This window comes from Crocodylus siamensis, chromosome 3 (assembly GCF_052110815.1).
Source record: "Crocodylus siamensis isolate JL-2025a chromosome 3, ASM5211081v1, whole genome shotgun sequence".
In the NCBI taxonomy this organism is placed as follows: Eukaryota; Metazoa; Chordata; order Crocodylia; family Crocodylidae; genus Crocodylus; species Crocodylus siamensis.
The window spans coordinates 187,572,982-187,590,266 of NC_143397.1; the positions used below are offsets into that span (position 1 = coordinate 187,572,982).

Below are 17,285 nucleotides of genomic sequence, written 5' to 3' on the forward strand. Positions count from 1 at the left end.
AAGTGTGACCATGTTCCCCCATAACTTGATGTCGTCCACCAACTTGGTCAGTGAGCCCTTCACCTCCACATCCAAATCATTGATAAAGATGTTGAAAAGCACTTAAACAAGCACGGACCCCTGAGGGACACCTCTGGCCACTTCTCACCAGGATGACACTAAGATGTGGGGAGAAATGGGCACACTAGAAGAGAGGAACAGGCTACAACTAGATCTGGACAGGTTACAGTGGTGGGCGGATGAGAATAGGATGGGTTTCAACACTGACAAGTACAAGGTGATGCACCTGGGGAGGAAGAACCAGCAGCATACCTACAGGCCGAGGAACTTCCTTCTTGTCAGCACAGATGGCAGAAAAGGATCTTGGAGTCACTATTGATTCCAAGATGAACATGGGCCACCAATGTGGGGACGTGGTCAGGAAGGCCAACCGTACCTTGTCATGCATCCACAGATGCATCATGAGCAGGTCCAAGGAGGTGATCCTCCCCCTCTGTGCGACATTGGTCAGGCCGCAGTTGGAGTACTGCATCCAGTTCTGGGTGCCACACTTCAGGAGGGATGTGGACAGCAATGAAAGGGTCCAGAGAAGCGCCACTTACATGATCAGGAGGCAGCAGAGTAGGCCCTACTAGTCGAGGCTACAGGACCAGAACCTGTTCAGCCTGCGCAAGAGAAAGCGGAGAGGGAATCTGGTGGCCATCTATAAACATGCCAAAGATGACCATCAGGCAGTAGGAGAGTCCCTGTTCCCCCAAGCACTACCGGGAGTAACAAGGAGTAATGGCGATAAAGTTGACTGAGAGTAGATTCCGGCTAGACTTCAGGAGACACTACTTCACTGTCAGGGCAGCTAACAGCTGGAACCAACTTCCAAGGGAAGTGGTGTTCGCTCTCACCCTGGGGGTCTTCAAAGGAGGCTAGACAATCACTTAGCTGGGGTTGTTTGATCCCAGCATTCTTTCCTGCCCATGGCATGGGGTCTGACTTGATGATCTGCTCAGATCCCTTCCAACCCTACCAACTATGAAACTATGATACAGATCCATTTATTAGAACTCTCTGGGTCCTATCCTGCAGCCAACTTCCTACTCACCTGACTGTCAAGCAGTTAAGCCTGTAATTGTTCAATTTTCCTGTAAGGACATCATGGGATACTGTGGGATACCAGATCAAAAGGCCTTTTCGAAGTCTAGGTATACAATGTCAATCTCTATCTTATCCAGGTGGCAAGTTACCTGGCCATATAAGGAGATGAGATTGGTAAGGCAAGACCTGCTCACGATGAAACCATGCTGGTTGTCATTCAGAATTCTACCTTCTGCAAGCGTATTGCACATGTATAGACTCCTTGATGAATTTTTCCAGCATTTTCCCTGAGATAGAAGTTAGACTAATTGGTCTATAGTAGCCTGGTTCCTCTTTCCTCCTCTTCTTGAAGATGGGCATAACATTGGCCCTCTTGACAGTCTTAAGCGCTATCCCAAGCACCATGAGTTTTGGAAAAGTTTCACCAGAGGTCCTGCGATGACTTTGGCCAGCTTCTTCAGTACTCTTGGATGAAGTTCATCTGGTCCTGCTGACTTATAAATGTCTAACTTTCCTAATTGATCGTGCACCAGCTCAATGCCATCAGTAGGAAGGTGGTCATTCCTACCGTGCCCACTCTGAACTTTATCTAGTATGATTTTCCCCTTAGTCTGATGAAATACCGAAGCAAAGTAGTCATTCAGGAGTTCAGTTTTCTCCTGCGTGTCAGTAACCAGCTGTTCTGAGTTGTTAAGCAATGGTCCCATGCTTCCATTTGTTTTCCTTCTGTTCCCTATATATCTAAAGAAAGACTTCTTATTGTCCTTGATTCCCATTGCTAGTTTAAATTCAATCTTTGCCTTAGCCTTTCTAATCTGCTCCCTACAAGTGCAGGCTGTTGTTGTATAGTCCTCCTTGGGGACTGTCCAAAGCTTCCATTGTTTGTATGCCTCTTTCTTCTTTTTCAAGAGAACCATGGTATCCCTAATAAGCCAAGAGATACCAGCCCTTCTGCTACCTTTCCTCTGCATGGGAATGGGCTTCTTTTGGGCTTCGAGGATCATGGCCTTGAGGAAGGACCACTCTTCATGCACTACTTTCACCTTCAGTCCCTGGTCCTGCAGCACTTTCCCTACTATTGCCCTGAGCCTGTTGAAGTCCCAACCTTCAACCCTGCTAGCTGATTTGCCTGCCTTGCAAACAGATAGTGAACATGATGATTTCATGGTCACTGTTGCCCAGGCTACCCTCTATATTCAAGTCACTCACCAGATCATCTCCTTTAGCCAAGACCAAGTGTAGGAGTGCATTACCTTTGGTTGGCCCATGCACTTCCTAAAACAGGTAGAACTCCTCCATACAGGTCAGGAAGCAACATGACCAATCTGACTTAACTGAGTGTGCCTCCTAAGATATGTCTGGGTAGTTGAAGTCACGCATGACAACCATTCCCATGCATGTGTGGCCTCTGCCAGTTCTCAAGAGAATTCCAGATTGAGCTCCTCCCCTGGTTTGGTGGTTTGTAACATACATTTACAGTTAGATCTCTCTCGCCATGACCCCCTACCCCATAGTTTGACCTAGGGTCCCATTAGGTACCAGTTGATCAGCAGGGAGTTTACTTCTGAAGACAAAGTCAGGCAAGGTAGTGGGTGCTGGAAATAGTTTTTTCAAGGTCTGGTCCTTCTTGAGTATAGGCTGTAGCTATTTGATGATCTTTCTTAGAGGTTTAAGTGTGGGATGGTAGGTGAACAACTGAGCTGTGAAGTCAGTGAAGTTTTCTTTCTTTGGATTGTAGTAGGCTGCTTCATGGTATCTAGGTTCCTCTTTCAAAGATAAAGACCATTTCTCTTCTGGAGTGCCCTTGTTAGATAATGGCAGTTGTCACTTTGGCAAGATGGGTGAACATGAGTGTTCTCCTCAGAGCAAATGCAGTTGTATCCAAGGACTTGACTGTAGATCACTTCTTTTTGGTTTGTTTGGGGTGACTGATGGGGTTTTTTGGAGGTAAGCATGGTGGTTCATAGGTTTTCTGTATGTATTGGTTTATAGACGTAGATCATAGTGTCTGGAAAATTCATGTTAGGGTAGGTTTATTTCAAAGAGAATTTGATTGAAAGATGTAGCTGTTAAATCTATTATAGAAGTCAATAAATGAGTCCAGGTATTCAGTGCAGAAGATGACAATGTTATCTATGTACCATAGGTATAATGCAGGTGTGATCACCGGGTTAGAGTTCTCACCTGTGGGTGGTTTGCCTTCTATAGAGAGATGATGCTTGTCTCACGGGATTACTATGGGATTGGAGTGGATCTCTTTCAGCCATTCCCTGCCTTAGTTCTCACCTGCCACAACTTGATGTTACATTCAGTTTTAAGGTCAGTTCTTGGAGTGCTCCGCGGCCCAGGATCCCTCGGCGGTCACATTGCGGGGCTCCGCCACCCCTGCACCCTGGCCTCATGCCACCTCTAGTGCCTTACCTTCTATGGGCCCGGTCTCCTGCTGGTGGGATGATAGTTCCCCTTCTCCTGGCCTGCCCTCGTCGGGGTACTCACTGACCAGCCTGACCCCGTTCCCTCCTTCCTTCTCCCTGTTTGACCCTGCATGGGGTCGCAGCACAGGTTTGGACCCTCTAGAGTATCCTTGACCCTATTTCCATGAATATACCTCTTCAGCTGTCCCTGCTAAGGTATTCCTTCAACCAAAAAACAAACCTACAAATAAACGTAAAGACCAGCTCCTCAGCCCTTCTACAAGCTGAGGATCCTATCCGGACCTCCCTCAGTCCTCCCGGGCTGTCCCTGGCCCCTAATCTCCCTAGTGCCCCTTTCAAGCTTCTGGTCACGGCAGGTTGGCGGCGATCTCTGCCTGGCTGCACCCTCTCAGGGCTCTCCCAGGTTTTCACCCCCTTTTATATGGTTGAGTCCCTGCACCGCTGCCCCAGAACTCCACCTGTGTGTCTCGCTGCCTTCAGGTCTGTATCCCAAGGGGCCCTCATCGGACATTCCTCCTGCTTCGCTTCCCTCGTGAGCAGCCTCCAGCCACGCTGCCTGCCTCCGCTCGTCCGGAGCCCTGCTGCCAGCCGGTCATTGCCCCTCCCTGGGGCTCTCCATCCCTCTTGCCAGTGGGGCTGTTGCCTGCTCTGCTCCGGGGCTCTCCGCCTCTCCCGCTGCTGGACCTGGTTCACATTCCTCCGTCCCTCCCTCTCTGCCTTCTGTGGCCACTTTTATACTTGCCGGCCGCCCGCTCCTGATGATGTCATCTTCTGGGTGCATTTGCATAAAAAAAATGGTGGACGCGCCGCACGGGTCTCTCCGGTGGCGCCACGTGCTCATCTTCCTGATGTGCCAGTAAGTCCCGCTTTGGGTCCCCGGAACAGCAGGTTTGGTGGTGCAACTTTCTAAAAACTCCTCTTCTGGATGGCTTGTGCTCATGGCTTGGAAGAAATGCTGGCTGTTGAAAATGAAGTTGTAAGTGAGGATGAAATGGATAATTTGTGCAATAATGTTGCCATTACAAAGATGAGTGCATTTCATTTTCCTGTAGGCATTTAAGGTAGACAGCCTTCACTGTGTGGGATATTACTGTATAAGCTGGTGACAGCCATGGTTGCAATACAGGCTTCTCAGGGAACTGGTTAATGTCTTGGACCTCATTGAGAAATTTTGTTGTGTCTTGTAGTAAAATGGCTCTTTGAGTGACAAGTTATTTCAGGATGGTTTCTACTGAACTTGATAGCTCTTCATTGAGGGTACCACAGTCAGATATGATGAATCTGCCAGAGTTGCTTTCTTTGTATCACTCAAAGGAATTCTTCCTGAAGTCTAGTTGAACAGAAGAAATACTTTACAGTCTTAAATTTACAGTGCGTTTCATCGGGTTTTTTCTTGTAAACTGCATATTTGTTTAAGAGTGGGAAAAACTCTCCAAACCCTTACTTATGCACATAGTTTGAAATGGAATGGGACTAAACACATGAAAAGATGTTGGTTTTTAAGAGACTAATAAGTCAAAACAGGTACAAGATTACAGGGGCTATTTGCTCGCAAGATGCACAAGCATCGACTATATTAGTTGTTGGTTTTCCAGCCTGTGATGCAATGAACAGACACAAGGGGGTGTCATTAGTATGTAGTGGCAGCATTTCTTGTAGTATTCCTGTTCTTTTGATGACTATTTCAGCCTTGTCCTTATTTAGCATACTGTTTTAAACCCAGGTAATTCATATGCTATTGACCTTCATTAAGGCCAAGATGACTCCAAAGTAAAACAGATGCAACACCATACTTACTAACAAATGAAATGCAAAATAAGTAATCTTACAATGGACAAAAATGTATTTGCCAAAATAAATGTATATATTAAGTTTTGTTTGAATTATTGTCACGTGAGTTAATTTTAGATCCAGATCTAAGCCACAAACTGATTGTCCATTCCCTTTTTGTTAAGCATGCTTTGAGTCCAGACAACTTTTTTTCTGGCCCCATGTAAAACACATACAGCAATATCCTCAGACTTTGTTCTGTAATTCTTCCAGGCCTCCCATAGTTGTTACAAAATTTTGAGCTGTAAAGGAAAGTGTGATGGGAAAGGGCATTCACCAGGACTAGTGATAGACATCATACCATTGCCTGCAGCGTGCAAATGCGGCCCTCCAAACATTCCTGACTAATATTAGATAAGGCAGAACTTCTCATAAATCTACTTTGGGACTAACTCTGCCATGTGATCTCCATGTATCCCATTAGTAGTTTGTATCTATTCATTAATACCATACCATTGCCTAATTCATGAAGCCTCTAGAACATGTCTGAAATTGTCCAGTATTTTGACTTGTTGGTCCCCTGATTTTGTTTGTAAGTGTAGAATTACCTTTTTCCTTGGAGGGCATCAGCATTTTTCATAGCTGCTTTCATCTTCTTCTACAACTTTTTCATGAAAGTTACTCTCTCCATCTCTACATTTTCCTCTTACCACCCAAATCAAGGCTCATTTCTACAGTTCTCCTGGCAAGTAGAGAGCTGGTCTAGAGAACAGACTAGATAGACTTCCCTCCTCCACAGATGTCACTCTCTCCTGAGTATCCTGCAGTGAAAAAAAGGGCTGTGGACTGTCCTAGAGAAAATGAGTTAACTCTTTTTTGCTAGTCAAGAAGTGAAGTTTTTACACTCTTTCCCAGAGAGGTAATATGCTGATTTAGTTGAAGACCTTCAACTTACTGATTTCAGCCAAAACATGGTATTCACTGGTTTATATCAGGTCTCCTTAAAGAGAAGGTAAGAAAATACAAATTACTGGACAGAGCTGTTTGGACTGTCTGGTAGACTTTTCTTATTCATTTCTTAAATAGCCTGGAATTTCATATACTGCTTTTCTGAAGCAACTCTTCCTAGCCATTGCTATGATGTAAGGATTCATGTCAGAGGGGTCTTTTTTTTCCTCCCGTACTTACATTTTTTCAACCATAATAGAATGATGGAATAGGAGGAGTCAGCCCAAGGACTTGGCTGTGAGATAAATAAACAGAGCAGAAAGAAAGGACAGACCTGCATAGGATAATAGTCTGGAGCATGAATAAGGACTTTTCTTTAATTGACTGATCTCTCTTTATTTGTTATCCAATAGTACTGATCTGCTCCAGTTTCTTCTTCTGCCTCTGAGCTTGAAGAACTAATAAGTTATTCTCCAATTTCAGTTGAGCAGTATATCCATTATGATTATCCACAGGCACATGCTCATCAATCTTACGGAAATGTCCCAGGATAAATTTGCTGTAATGTTATGTACTCCAGTATTTCATTAACATGAGCATCATTACAAAGGTGGGATACAACTGGTCTTTTAGTTTGATAAAAGTGGGACACGATGATAAAAAGCCTGAAAAGCAAAGGAGGCAATGAGAAACAATGATTCATTAGAGTATATCAACCCTGACAGGCTTAGCAAGGTTTAATGAATGGGTTAATTACCTCCTCAGTGGAAACTAAGCAGTTATTCAGGAACACCTGTTATAAAAGGCTGCCACCCAGACACGGTGAGATGATGTGTGAAGAAGACAGAGGTTGATTTAAAGAAGAGTCACAGGAACAGATCTATTACTCTAACAAGCAGAGAAGATAGGTGGCAGCCCAGGAAAATGGTGAGGGATAATCAAAAAAAAACCGTAGAAAGGCCTCTGGGGGGTAGTACCAAGAAAACAAAATGATATCTACCTTCCAACCCTGCAGGAGATAAAATGCTGGTTTAGAAAATCAAGGGTCAAGAATTCTGATTCCCTGATTAGAAAAGACTCAGATTTGATTGTATGAGACCATTACACCTTAAAGGTTTTAGTTTGAACTACTGGAACTAAGAAAGCTGAAATCTAAATGGCATGAAGAAAGAGAGACAGTGGTGACAAAGGGACCTTTGCATTAGGCCTAGATGCAAGGATGGCCTCTGAGTCCATTTGAACACTTTGAGCACAGACAGAAGTGACAATTTTCACCTGATATAGCCACAGCAAGCAGTTTATAGCTGTGACCAAACACATGTTCACGGCTGCAGACAGCTTAAAAAAATGGCCGATCCAGTGAAAATATGACTCTTCGTAGATGAAGACACTTTAAAACAGATGTCTTCAAAACAGAGTCACTTCTGTCTGTGCTGCCTCCCTGCCTTGAGCTGTTTCCAGAATGGAAGTGCGGAAAGGGAGTGGAGGGAGTTTGGTCTGGGTGGGTTTCAGCTCCTGCTGGAGGGTGGGATGGATGTATTGGAGACCCCTTCTCCCTCACTCCAGAGGTGGCTGGGGAACCCCTAAAATGAACTTCCTCTGCTTTCTCTCCAGGGACAGGCTGGAAGAGAGAAGAGGCCCTTGCTAAGGGAAACCCACTGCAGGCTGGAAGCAGATTTCCCCTCCTCCCTGGAGCCAACAGTGAGCTCCTCTTTGGTCTGGGGGATCCTTGCAACTCAGAAGGCTTTCTACAAAGCATTCTCAGTTACAGCAGAGCTGCACTTCTGTCTGCACCCTTTGTCAGAGAAGATCATGATGGAATAGCAAATGTTACTTCAGTCACTGGAGCCAATCAAACTTCAGATGAAGTAGTTTTTAGGATTAAAAAAAAAAATACTTGAGCTTGATATGCCATTGGGTAAGAAGCTGTTTGGAAATTAAGAGCCAAACACTTAACACTGCTATTGATTTTGTGGCACATTATGACCTACCAGATTCCTGAATTCTTTCCATACACAAAAGGCAATAATGATCCTCCTCACTTTTGATTGGCCTTGATCTCTCAGTAATTAGTTTATTTTCATATTATTTTATTGCTTGTCTTCTACCCTGGGAATTTCTTTCCCCTCCTCACATGTCAAAGCTCCACTAACCGTATGGTTTTGGTTGTTTTTTTTAAACTGTTGCTGTGCTTGCTTTTCTCCTCAGACCTGAAGAAGAATGCCTTGCATTCAAAAAGCTTGTCTAACTATCCCAACTGTGCTGCTGGCCCAATGAAAAATATCACTCCAAAAATTCTTGCCTTTCACACTAGGTAAGAATTCAGCTGACTTTGCAGCAGTAATTTGTATGAAAATGTTTTGTGTGGCCCAGGCCAAAGGTCCACCTTGGCATCAGCTTGCCTAGTAAGGCATGAAAGTTTCTATAGCCAATGGCATGCAAGAGAGTGATATGGTTAGCACCATATCCAGTTTCCTTTGTTTCTGCAGCCCAAATGACATGGTACCCACTTAACAGTTGGATGGACTGGGAACAACCTTTTGTACAAATCAAAAATACGGCTCAAGTTCATGTCCTTAAGGGTGTCAGGATGCCTTCACCATTCTGCCACTACCCCATTCTGTATAATACAAATCATACTTTTCCAAGATAAGCTGGCATGTTGAAATGCCCTTTCAGCCTCTAGCAGTGTACATGGCAGATGGGTTTGTAAGAGATCAGATCCCTTCCTTTCTCCTTGTAAGAAATCAGATCCCTTTTTCTCCTTTGCAAGCACATTTCTGGCACTCTTCATGCCCTCTGACATGGCATTTTTTACTCCCTCCCCTTATGAGTTATGTTAAATTGTCATTATTCCCTATTGGGTGGTTTTTATTGTTTATAATAGATACAGCTTGCATTCCTATCAAATCAACTAAAGAATTAATTTATGGACAAAGCTTAGTTCTTCAAAACAAACTTTGTGAAAACCCTATGCTATACGAACTCAAGTGTTTGAACCCTTAATAAGGAGGTTAATTTCAAGATCTTTTGTAATATGCTATTATATTACTACAAGAAATGTAAAAGGTAGTTGGTAGCTCAATCTCCATCCAAGGTCTCAATTAAAAACACTCAGAAACACCTGTTTTTTTGTATATTCTTTATTTTGCCAAAACTGCATTGCAGTCTTCCAGTCTTTTATATTTACATTATTTGCAGCTCTTTCCATAAGTGCCAGTACAAATGTAACTGATGATAATCCAGAATAGCTATACAATGTTCCTGAAAGCAAGGTGCATTTCTGAGCATTTCAGATGCGCAATAATATACATGTATATATTAACAAAGCTTCATAATATAAAATATCTTCCATGGAAAGTGAAACATCTCACTTACAGCTTATTCAGATTTCAGTTACATAGACTTCTGCATTTCAAGTTAGTGCAAATAATGAAAGTAAGAGCCTGAGCAAAATGGTGTAAATACAATGGAACAAGATAAACAGCAAAATCTAACCAATTCCCTGCATATGATTATAACATTTAATTAGTATATTATTAGTACTCCTTATATACATGTATTTAAATAACTGGCTTGTTTGAACTATAGGCAACAAATTTACAAATTAAAATAAAGTTTCGGTCTCACAAATATGGAATGTCCAACAGATATGAAAATAAAATGCATCTAGTAACAAAACAATGCTGTGAATCATAAAGGTACAAGATGTCTTCTCTGTCTCGGAAGATTTCAAGGCACTTTCTCGGCAAATCAGATATCTCTCACTTGTAGAAACCTCTGTAAAAGGAATGAACATACCATTAAGCATCTGGTTTCAGCAACTATTCAGTTTGGCTTAATTGAAATCTGTTTCAAAGTCACAATTCTAGTGTAATTATAGAAACCTTTACATTAATTCCATGATTAAACAGGGTCTTGCCAGTAGCAAGCAGGAGAATACTAGTGATCCATGCGATACAGGTTACAAGAAAATATTTCCTGCATACAATGCAAATATAATTCTAGATAAGCTACCATTTGACCATTTGTTACCGTGTGCAAGTCTTTACCACTACTGCACCCTACTCCCTATGATGGAATAATCCATAGTAATTTTAATTAGAAATAAATAACGATTAACAGCAACAACTCTAGAAGCTTTCATACAAAGAGTATCCCAAAATCCTCACAGCACTGATTTTGTAATCAACCTAGCAGCTCACCCAACTAGCCTGCACATACTGTGTAACTTCAGTAGACTTCTCCATGGTCCTGAAATGGAGGCACAGTGAAACTTGCTATAAAACACCTTTCAAATGAGTGATAACTTTTAGACTATTCTCCATCCTTTTCTCCATGGGCATCTTAAGGAAAGGGAGGGAGGAAAGCTAAGTCAGTGCTCCCTATGACACAGTAGCTGATGTAAAAAAAAAAAGTGTCAAGGTCACATCCCTAAAATAAACCTTTTCATACCTGAGGGAAAACTTATTTTAAAAAACCAAATGGTGATTATCATAGAACTCTTCTGCTCTGCTCTTGGAATCTTGATAGAACCCCAAGGGTGCTATTAGATGGCACAAATAGGAGTGTTATCTTTTGGTCCTACTTAAATGCCAAGGGGACGAAGGAAGGAAACAGTACTTACGAACTTTGTTGAATCGTAAGGAAGAGCAGGGAACTATATAATCAAAGTTATTCACTAAATGCTGGATCAGTGCCAGGAGATCAGGCACTAATCCTGCCCACCACTGCCAAAATAGGAGGAGACAGAGCTGATAGGATCTGGAAAGCTAGGACAGCCCATCCACTGGGAGGCAAGAAAAATGTCAGTACCACTAAATAGCAGAGGTTGGTTAATGGGCATCATGGAGGGCTGTGACTGATTCAATTCTGCTGGAAACCAGTCACTCAGTGCAGTCACTCATGGAGCAAGACAGAGTATTGGACAGGAAAGGAAGACAGGGAAGATGATGCAGACTATGTTTCTATTTAGTCCCTAGAATGCTTCAACTTTTCAGGAAAATGAAGGTCAAAGAAGGTTTGCTCAGCTACCTTTTAAATGGTGATTGGTGAGCTCCAAATGCTGTTTACACTTTCAACCCTCAAATCGGGTCACTGAATTTATTTTCCATCCCTTTGGCAGATAAATTAGAACACCTGGATCTGTAAACCAGAAGCAACTTTTAATCCTTTTAAACTACAAAGCTGCCAGCATCCATGGGTGGAATTGTCTGAGTGTATAGAAACAAGTCTTCCCCACTTCCAGGTGGGAAGAACAGGCCAGAACAAGAATGGGGCCACAGAACTTTCTGTGTGAATTTTATTAGACAGGTAAACTGCCTGAACTGAAATTAATTCTCTAGGAATTTCTTTGTAAGCCTTCTTTGAATGTATAACAAGGGAACAGTGGAGATAAACAATAAAATGAAAATACTTCTTTCCCTTTGGCAGCAGTGACTATATCATCTTTTTTAAAGTCAGGAAGAAAGGGGGGGGCAATCAAAATATTTTCCCAAAAATCAAGCTATTTTATAAAGGGACTCCTTCAAAAATGTATTTTGTTTTCTTCTTAGTATACAGTTAATGAATAGTTTCAAATATTTTAATACAAACAGCATGGGACTGGTACCTAATAAGACTCCTTCCTGAGAGTTAAAGTCTTGGTCTGAGCATATCTGCTGTGCCCTCTCTACTCCCACCTCCAGTAAGTGGGACTCTGCTACATATAGGTTCCTTGGTATAGTCTATGAAGCTACAGGGAGCACTGGAGTTAAAATGGAGAAGTAGACTATATATACACACTATATTTATCTACTATGTGTATATTTACACACAAATATACTATGTGTATATTTATACACACACAGTCTGTTGTTATAGGAACAGTCTGGGCACACACTAGCTAATGGATGATTGATTAATACATATATTAATGTGGTACCTACATGCTCTATCAATACTTAAATACTGGCACAGCAAAAGAGCACAGGAGTGCCAAAGCTGTGGGTTTAAATACATTATTAGCCATCATATTGGTGTGTTAAACATCTTAAGAAAAGAATTAGCCTATACAACAAAAAAGAATCAAATGGAGAAAAAAATATTACTTACACAGCAAACTTTCTAGGACTGTGTACACAAAGGACTCATTGCTAACCTTGTTAGCAGTCTTGCACATCTTTTGTAATCTAAAAATAAAATCATCCACAACAATAATTAACCTATTTTTAATATAATATTTTGAGTTATGAGTTTATCTGAAATAGTTGAAAAATGTTAGCATAAATTATTACAGTTAGAATGGATTTTTTAAAATAATGTCTTGTTTTTTTACTACATTTTTACCAGGGACAAAACCACTCACCTTAGAGGTGGATGACCTGGATTCAGCTCCTCGCTCTGAAGGAGAACATCCTAATCACCTGACTATAGAGCAGGGGTGGGCAACATGTAGAGGGCCTCTAAAAAATTTAGAAAATTAAGATTAATCTGCCCTGAGCTGCCTGTCATGAGGCCCTCGATGGCTTGCCGAAACTCAGTAAGCGGCCCTCTGCCCAAAATAACTGCCTGCCCCTGCTATAGAGATTCTAAGATGAGATTCTTCAATAGCTCCTGCTGGAGTTGTTCCATGCTCTGAGAATAAAGATTTGCTGAAGCAGAGACTGGAACCCAGGTGGTGATGACTCTCGCTAGGTGATTAGGACATTCTCTTTGTTGCTCTCTTATCTCTGTGGCTATTTAACTATTTACCTTGGCATAAATCCCTTTCTGGTATCTGAAAGTGAATAAATATGAACTTGGATCTCCTGCCTTCCTGGAGAGTTCCCTAACTTCCAGGCAGTAGGGTGCTCTTAGTGGTGGCTTCTCCATATTGTCCTGCTTAAGATATTCCAGTTTGGGAAAATTCTACAATAGTCTTCTCTTTCAGGATGTGGGACAGGAGGAACTGAAAACGCCCCATAGTCTACAGGCTTGGGTGCACACCTGTGAAGTGGATTCTAATCCCTCTTTAGGCAGAGGTCTCTTTCAACCTTTGCAAGTGCTCTAACCACTGAATATGGGCTAAAGGGAGGAAATGACACTTCCTTTTCCTTCTTCAGCCCTGCTAAGGTTCTGTTTCATTGAAAATGAAGGGCGAGATCATTTCATGTTGAACAAAATAAAGGTTTTTTCTTATTGTTTTGCAAAAATATAAATATAAAATATCTCTTTGTTTCAAATCAAACTGAGTTATTTGCATAAGCTATAATGACAGTAACTCTCTGCCATGCAGATACCCATTTTACACAACTGTATGAGGGAAGAATTGTGCATCTTGTTCTCAGGGTGTATAATATGAAGGAATCACACAAAGCAGCAGTATTCAAAAAAGCATATTTACTAAACATATCTAACATGAAAGGCCTAGCTACATATACACACTACTTCCCTAGTGAGAGTCTAGCAATTTCTGAAACTTAGAAGATTACTAAGCATCAAAATATTTAAACAGATACTCCCACATATCTAAACACTATAGGAAATATATTCTAAAAAAATATATTGCAAAAGAGAACGTGAATACATTTAGTCTTTACAGAATCAGTTTCTCTATTTCTAAGGGCTGACTTAGGGCCACTATTACTAAGCCAATCAGGATTTGAGTACTGGGCTCTATGTAAAAAACTAGATTTCCACTGAGACTTAGCATCTGCAACAGGGATCCAGAGGCTCCCATTACTTTAAGAAAGAAACACCAGCAGGGAGATCCCCAGGTGGGGGAAAGCACTGCCCATTATGTGCTGGCTGCAGGGGAGTAAGTGGCTGGGGACTCATAGACTAAAAGTGCGTATTGCAGGGCTAACCACCCAGCAATAGGACAGTAGGGCAGATCTTTGCTAAGGCAGTAAGAGTAGCAGTTGTAAACTTCCCTGGAAGCTAGTCACAGTAATGCCAACTCTCATGACATTATTGCAAGTTGCAATTTCTAAGTAAAATTAAGTCTGACTCATGATCTCACAACAGAACTCTCAAATCTCAGGATTTCTCTTCTTCTTCTGGTGTGTGTAGAGCAGCAAGGAGCAGGTAAGTCTGTGGAGGAGAAGGGGCAGGGGGAGAGGGAAGGGGCAGTGCTGGGGAGGACATTGAGGCAGTGGAGCAGAGGCAGGTGCACGGGTGAATAGGGCTCCAAAGCCAGGGCAGGTTGTACAACAGAGCTGTGGGTGGCTCATCCAGAGGTGGGGGTGGGAAGGGGAAGGGGAGGCATGGCTCTCCTCTACAATGCATGCCCCCCACAGGGGAAGGAATGGGGGGCATGTGCCCCCCTGGATTTGTGTGGGGCAAGGGTGGGCTACCCATCCTGGGCTGGGGCTGTGAGAGCAATGTGATGCCATATTGTATCTCCTGCCACCAGGTGGGCAAGGGATGTGCGGCATGGCCAGTGTGTAGCTACCGAAGCAAAGACAACAGGGCACAGAGCCCCAGCCCACAGAGGGCAGCCTGCCTCTGCCCTGTGCACAAATCCAGGAGGCACATGCCCCCATGCCTCCCCCCGGGGGATGCAGAGCAGCCAAGAGCTGCACCCCACCCCGCTGTGCCTCTGGACAAGCCACCTGCGGGCCCCATTCACCCCAGCCCCTGCCTCTAATCCCATACCCTCCCCTCAGCAAGGGGGCCTCAATCTGCCTCCCTACCCCTTCCATTCCCTTACCCCCTGCCTCTGTCTCTCTACAGACTTACCTGCTGGGCGCTGTCCATGTCTGTCTGGAAAGAGCTGCACAACAGTCAAGCAAATGTTGTTCCAATCATAACAACAGGTAGGAATTTTTAATTTTTTTTATAGTTTCAAAGTTTCTAGGGTTGGAAGGGACCTAAGCAGATCATCTAGTCCGACCCCCTGCCATGGCAGGAAAGAGTACTGGGGTCAAACGACCCCAGCAAGGTGTTCATCTAACCTCCTCTTAAACACCCCCAAGGTAGGAGCCTGCACCACTTCTCTTGGAAGTTGGTTCCAGACCCTAGCCGCCCTGACTGTGAAGTAGCGCCTCCTGATATCTAACCTAAACCTACCCTCTGCCAGCTTGTGACTGTTATTTCTAGCCACACCTGGCAGTGCTTGGGGGAACAGGGACTCCCCCAGTGCCTGCTGATCCCCCCTGACTAGTTTATAACAGGCCACGAGATCTCCCCTCAGCCTTCTCTTTTGGAGGCTGAACAGGTTCAGGTCTCGTAGCCTGTCCTCATAGGGCTTGCCCTGCTGTCCCCTGATCATGTGAGTGGCCCTCCTCTGGACCCTCTCCATGCTGTCCACATCCCTCTTGAAGTGTGGCACCCAGGAGCGGACGCAGTACTCCAACTGTGGCCTGACCAGTGCCGCATAGAGGGGGAGGATCACCTCCTTGGACCTGCTCGAGATGCATCTGTGGATGCATGCCAAGGTGCAGTTGGCCTTCCTAACTGCCTCCCCACACCGCCAGCCCATGTTCATCTTGGAGTCAATTATGACTCCAGGATCCTTTTCCGCCTCCGTGCTGACAAGAGGGGAGTTCCCCAACCTGTAGGTATGGTGCCGGTTGTGCCTCCCCAGGTGCATCACCTTGCACTTGTCTGTGTTGAATCCCATCCTATTCTCAAAAGCCCACCCTTGTAATCTGTCTAGGTCCAATTGTAGCCTGTTGCTTCCTTCTAGTGTGCCCACATCCCCCCGACATCTTAGTGTCATCAGCAAATTTGAACAGCGTGCTTTTTACCCCCCTGTCCAAATCGCTGATGAAGATGTTGAACAGTGCGGGCCTGAGGACCGAGCCCTGCGGAACCCCACTGCCCACGTCCTTCCAGGTTGAGAAGGACCCATCCACTACTACCCTCTGGGTGCAGCCCTCCAGCCAGTTGGCGACCCATTTGACTGTGTGGGTGTCTACACCACAGCCCCCCAGTTTCTTAATGAGAACAGGTGAGAGACAGTGTCGAAAGCCTTCCAGAAGTCCAGGAAGACTATGTCCACTGCTACCCCTGCATCTGATGATTTGGTGATCTGATCGTAAAAGGTCACCAGGTTGGTCTGACAGGACCTGCCACTAATGAACCCGTGTTGGTTACCCCTAAGCATGCAGTCCCCTGCTGGCTCCTCCTGGATGTGTGCCAGCATAATTTTCTCGAACAGCTTGCCTAGGATTGAGGTAAGACTAACTGGCCTATAGTTTCCCAGGTCCTCCTTCCTGCCTTTTTTGAAGATGGGGACCACGTTGGCCCTCTTCCAGTCCTCTAGCACCACTCCTGAGCACCACAAGTGCTCGTAAAGCCGTGCCAGGGGTCTTGCAATGACCTCGGCCAATTTCTTTAGAACTCTAGGGTGGAGATCATCCAGGCCGGCTGACTTGAATACGTCCAGTCCCTCCAGAAGCTCCCTAACTAAATCCTCGCTAACCCTTGGCCCAGGTGTGCTTCCCTCGGGGCCCGAGGGGGGCCCAGCAGGGAGGTGGCTGTTCTGGTCCCTACTTAGGAAGACAGAGGCAAAGAAATCGTTAAACATGTTAGCTTTGCCATCTGGTGTGACGACCAAATTTCCCAACAACTGATTTACTACAACTGATAATGATATAGCATTATCAGTTGTAGTAATATAGTTTTGTATAAATCTCTGACCTCTTAGAAGTTAAATAAGTGACTAGTGGGGTTTATAAACCTACGGTCAATATATCCATATTGGTTTGTACTTCAAAAATAGCATCTCTTGATTTTTAAGAATTTGTCCCTTGATTCTTGATACAGTGGGGCTGGCAATACTGTAGCCATCAGGATCTAAATGGAAACCCCTGCAGGTGGCTGGGAAGTCACCTGACCAGAAGGGGCAGGATTTGGGAGAAATGTAAACCCAGGGCCTGATCCACAACATGCAGTCTGGCCCTGCAGGTGGCAAGTAGAGAAGATTGTGAACAGAATGGCTACAAGAAAGGGACAGTCTCGCACTTGAGCTGCCCTGAGAACTGCAAGTAAGAGGCTTGCAGGAAGTAGAACCCAGCATTGAGGCATTTTAGTTACAGGCAAGCAGAAAACTTAGAGGGGTGCAACCAAAGCTAGGGG

At 44.0% G+C, this 17,285-nt stretch overlaps 1 protein-coding gene across 1 annotated transcript in view; it reads right to left on the reverse strand.

Moving 5' to 3' along the window:
- Window positions 1-9,525: 9,525 nt before the first annotated feature.
- The window catches only part of ALKAL1 (ALK and LTK ligand 1), a 63,021-nt gene continuing 55,261 nt past the window's right edge, over window positions 9,526-17,285 (reverse strand). The window contains exons 4-5 of the mRNA XM_090037322.1: window positions 12,336-12,412; window positions 9,526-10,022 (exon numbers count right to left, since the gene is read on the reverse strand). Of these exons, the coding sequence (XP_089893448.1) occupies window positions 12,348-12,412 (65 nt within the window). The 3' untranslated portion in view covers window positions 9,526-10,022; window positions 12,336-12,347. The remainder of the gene's footprint in view (window positions 10,023-12,335; window positions 12,413-17,285) is intronic.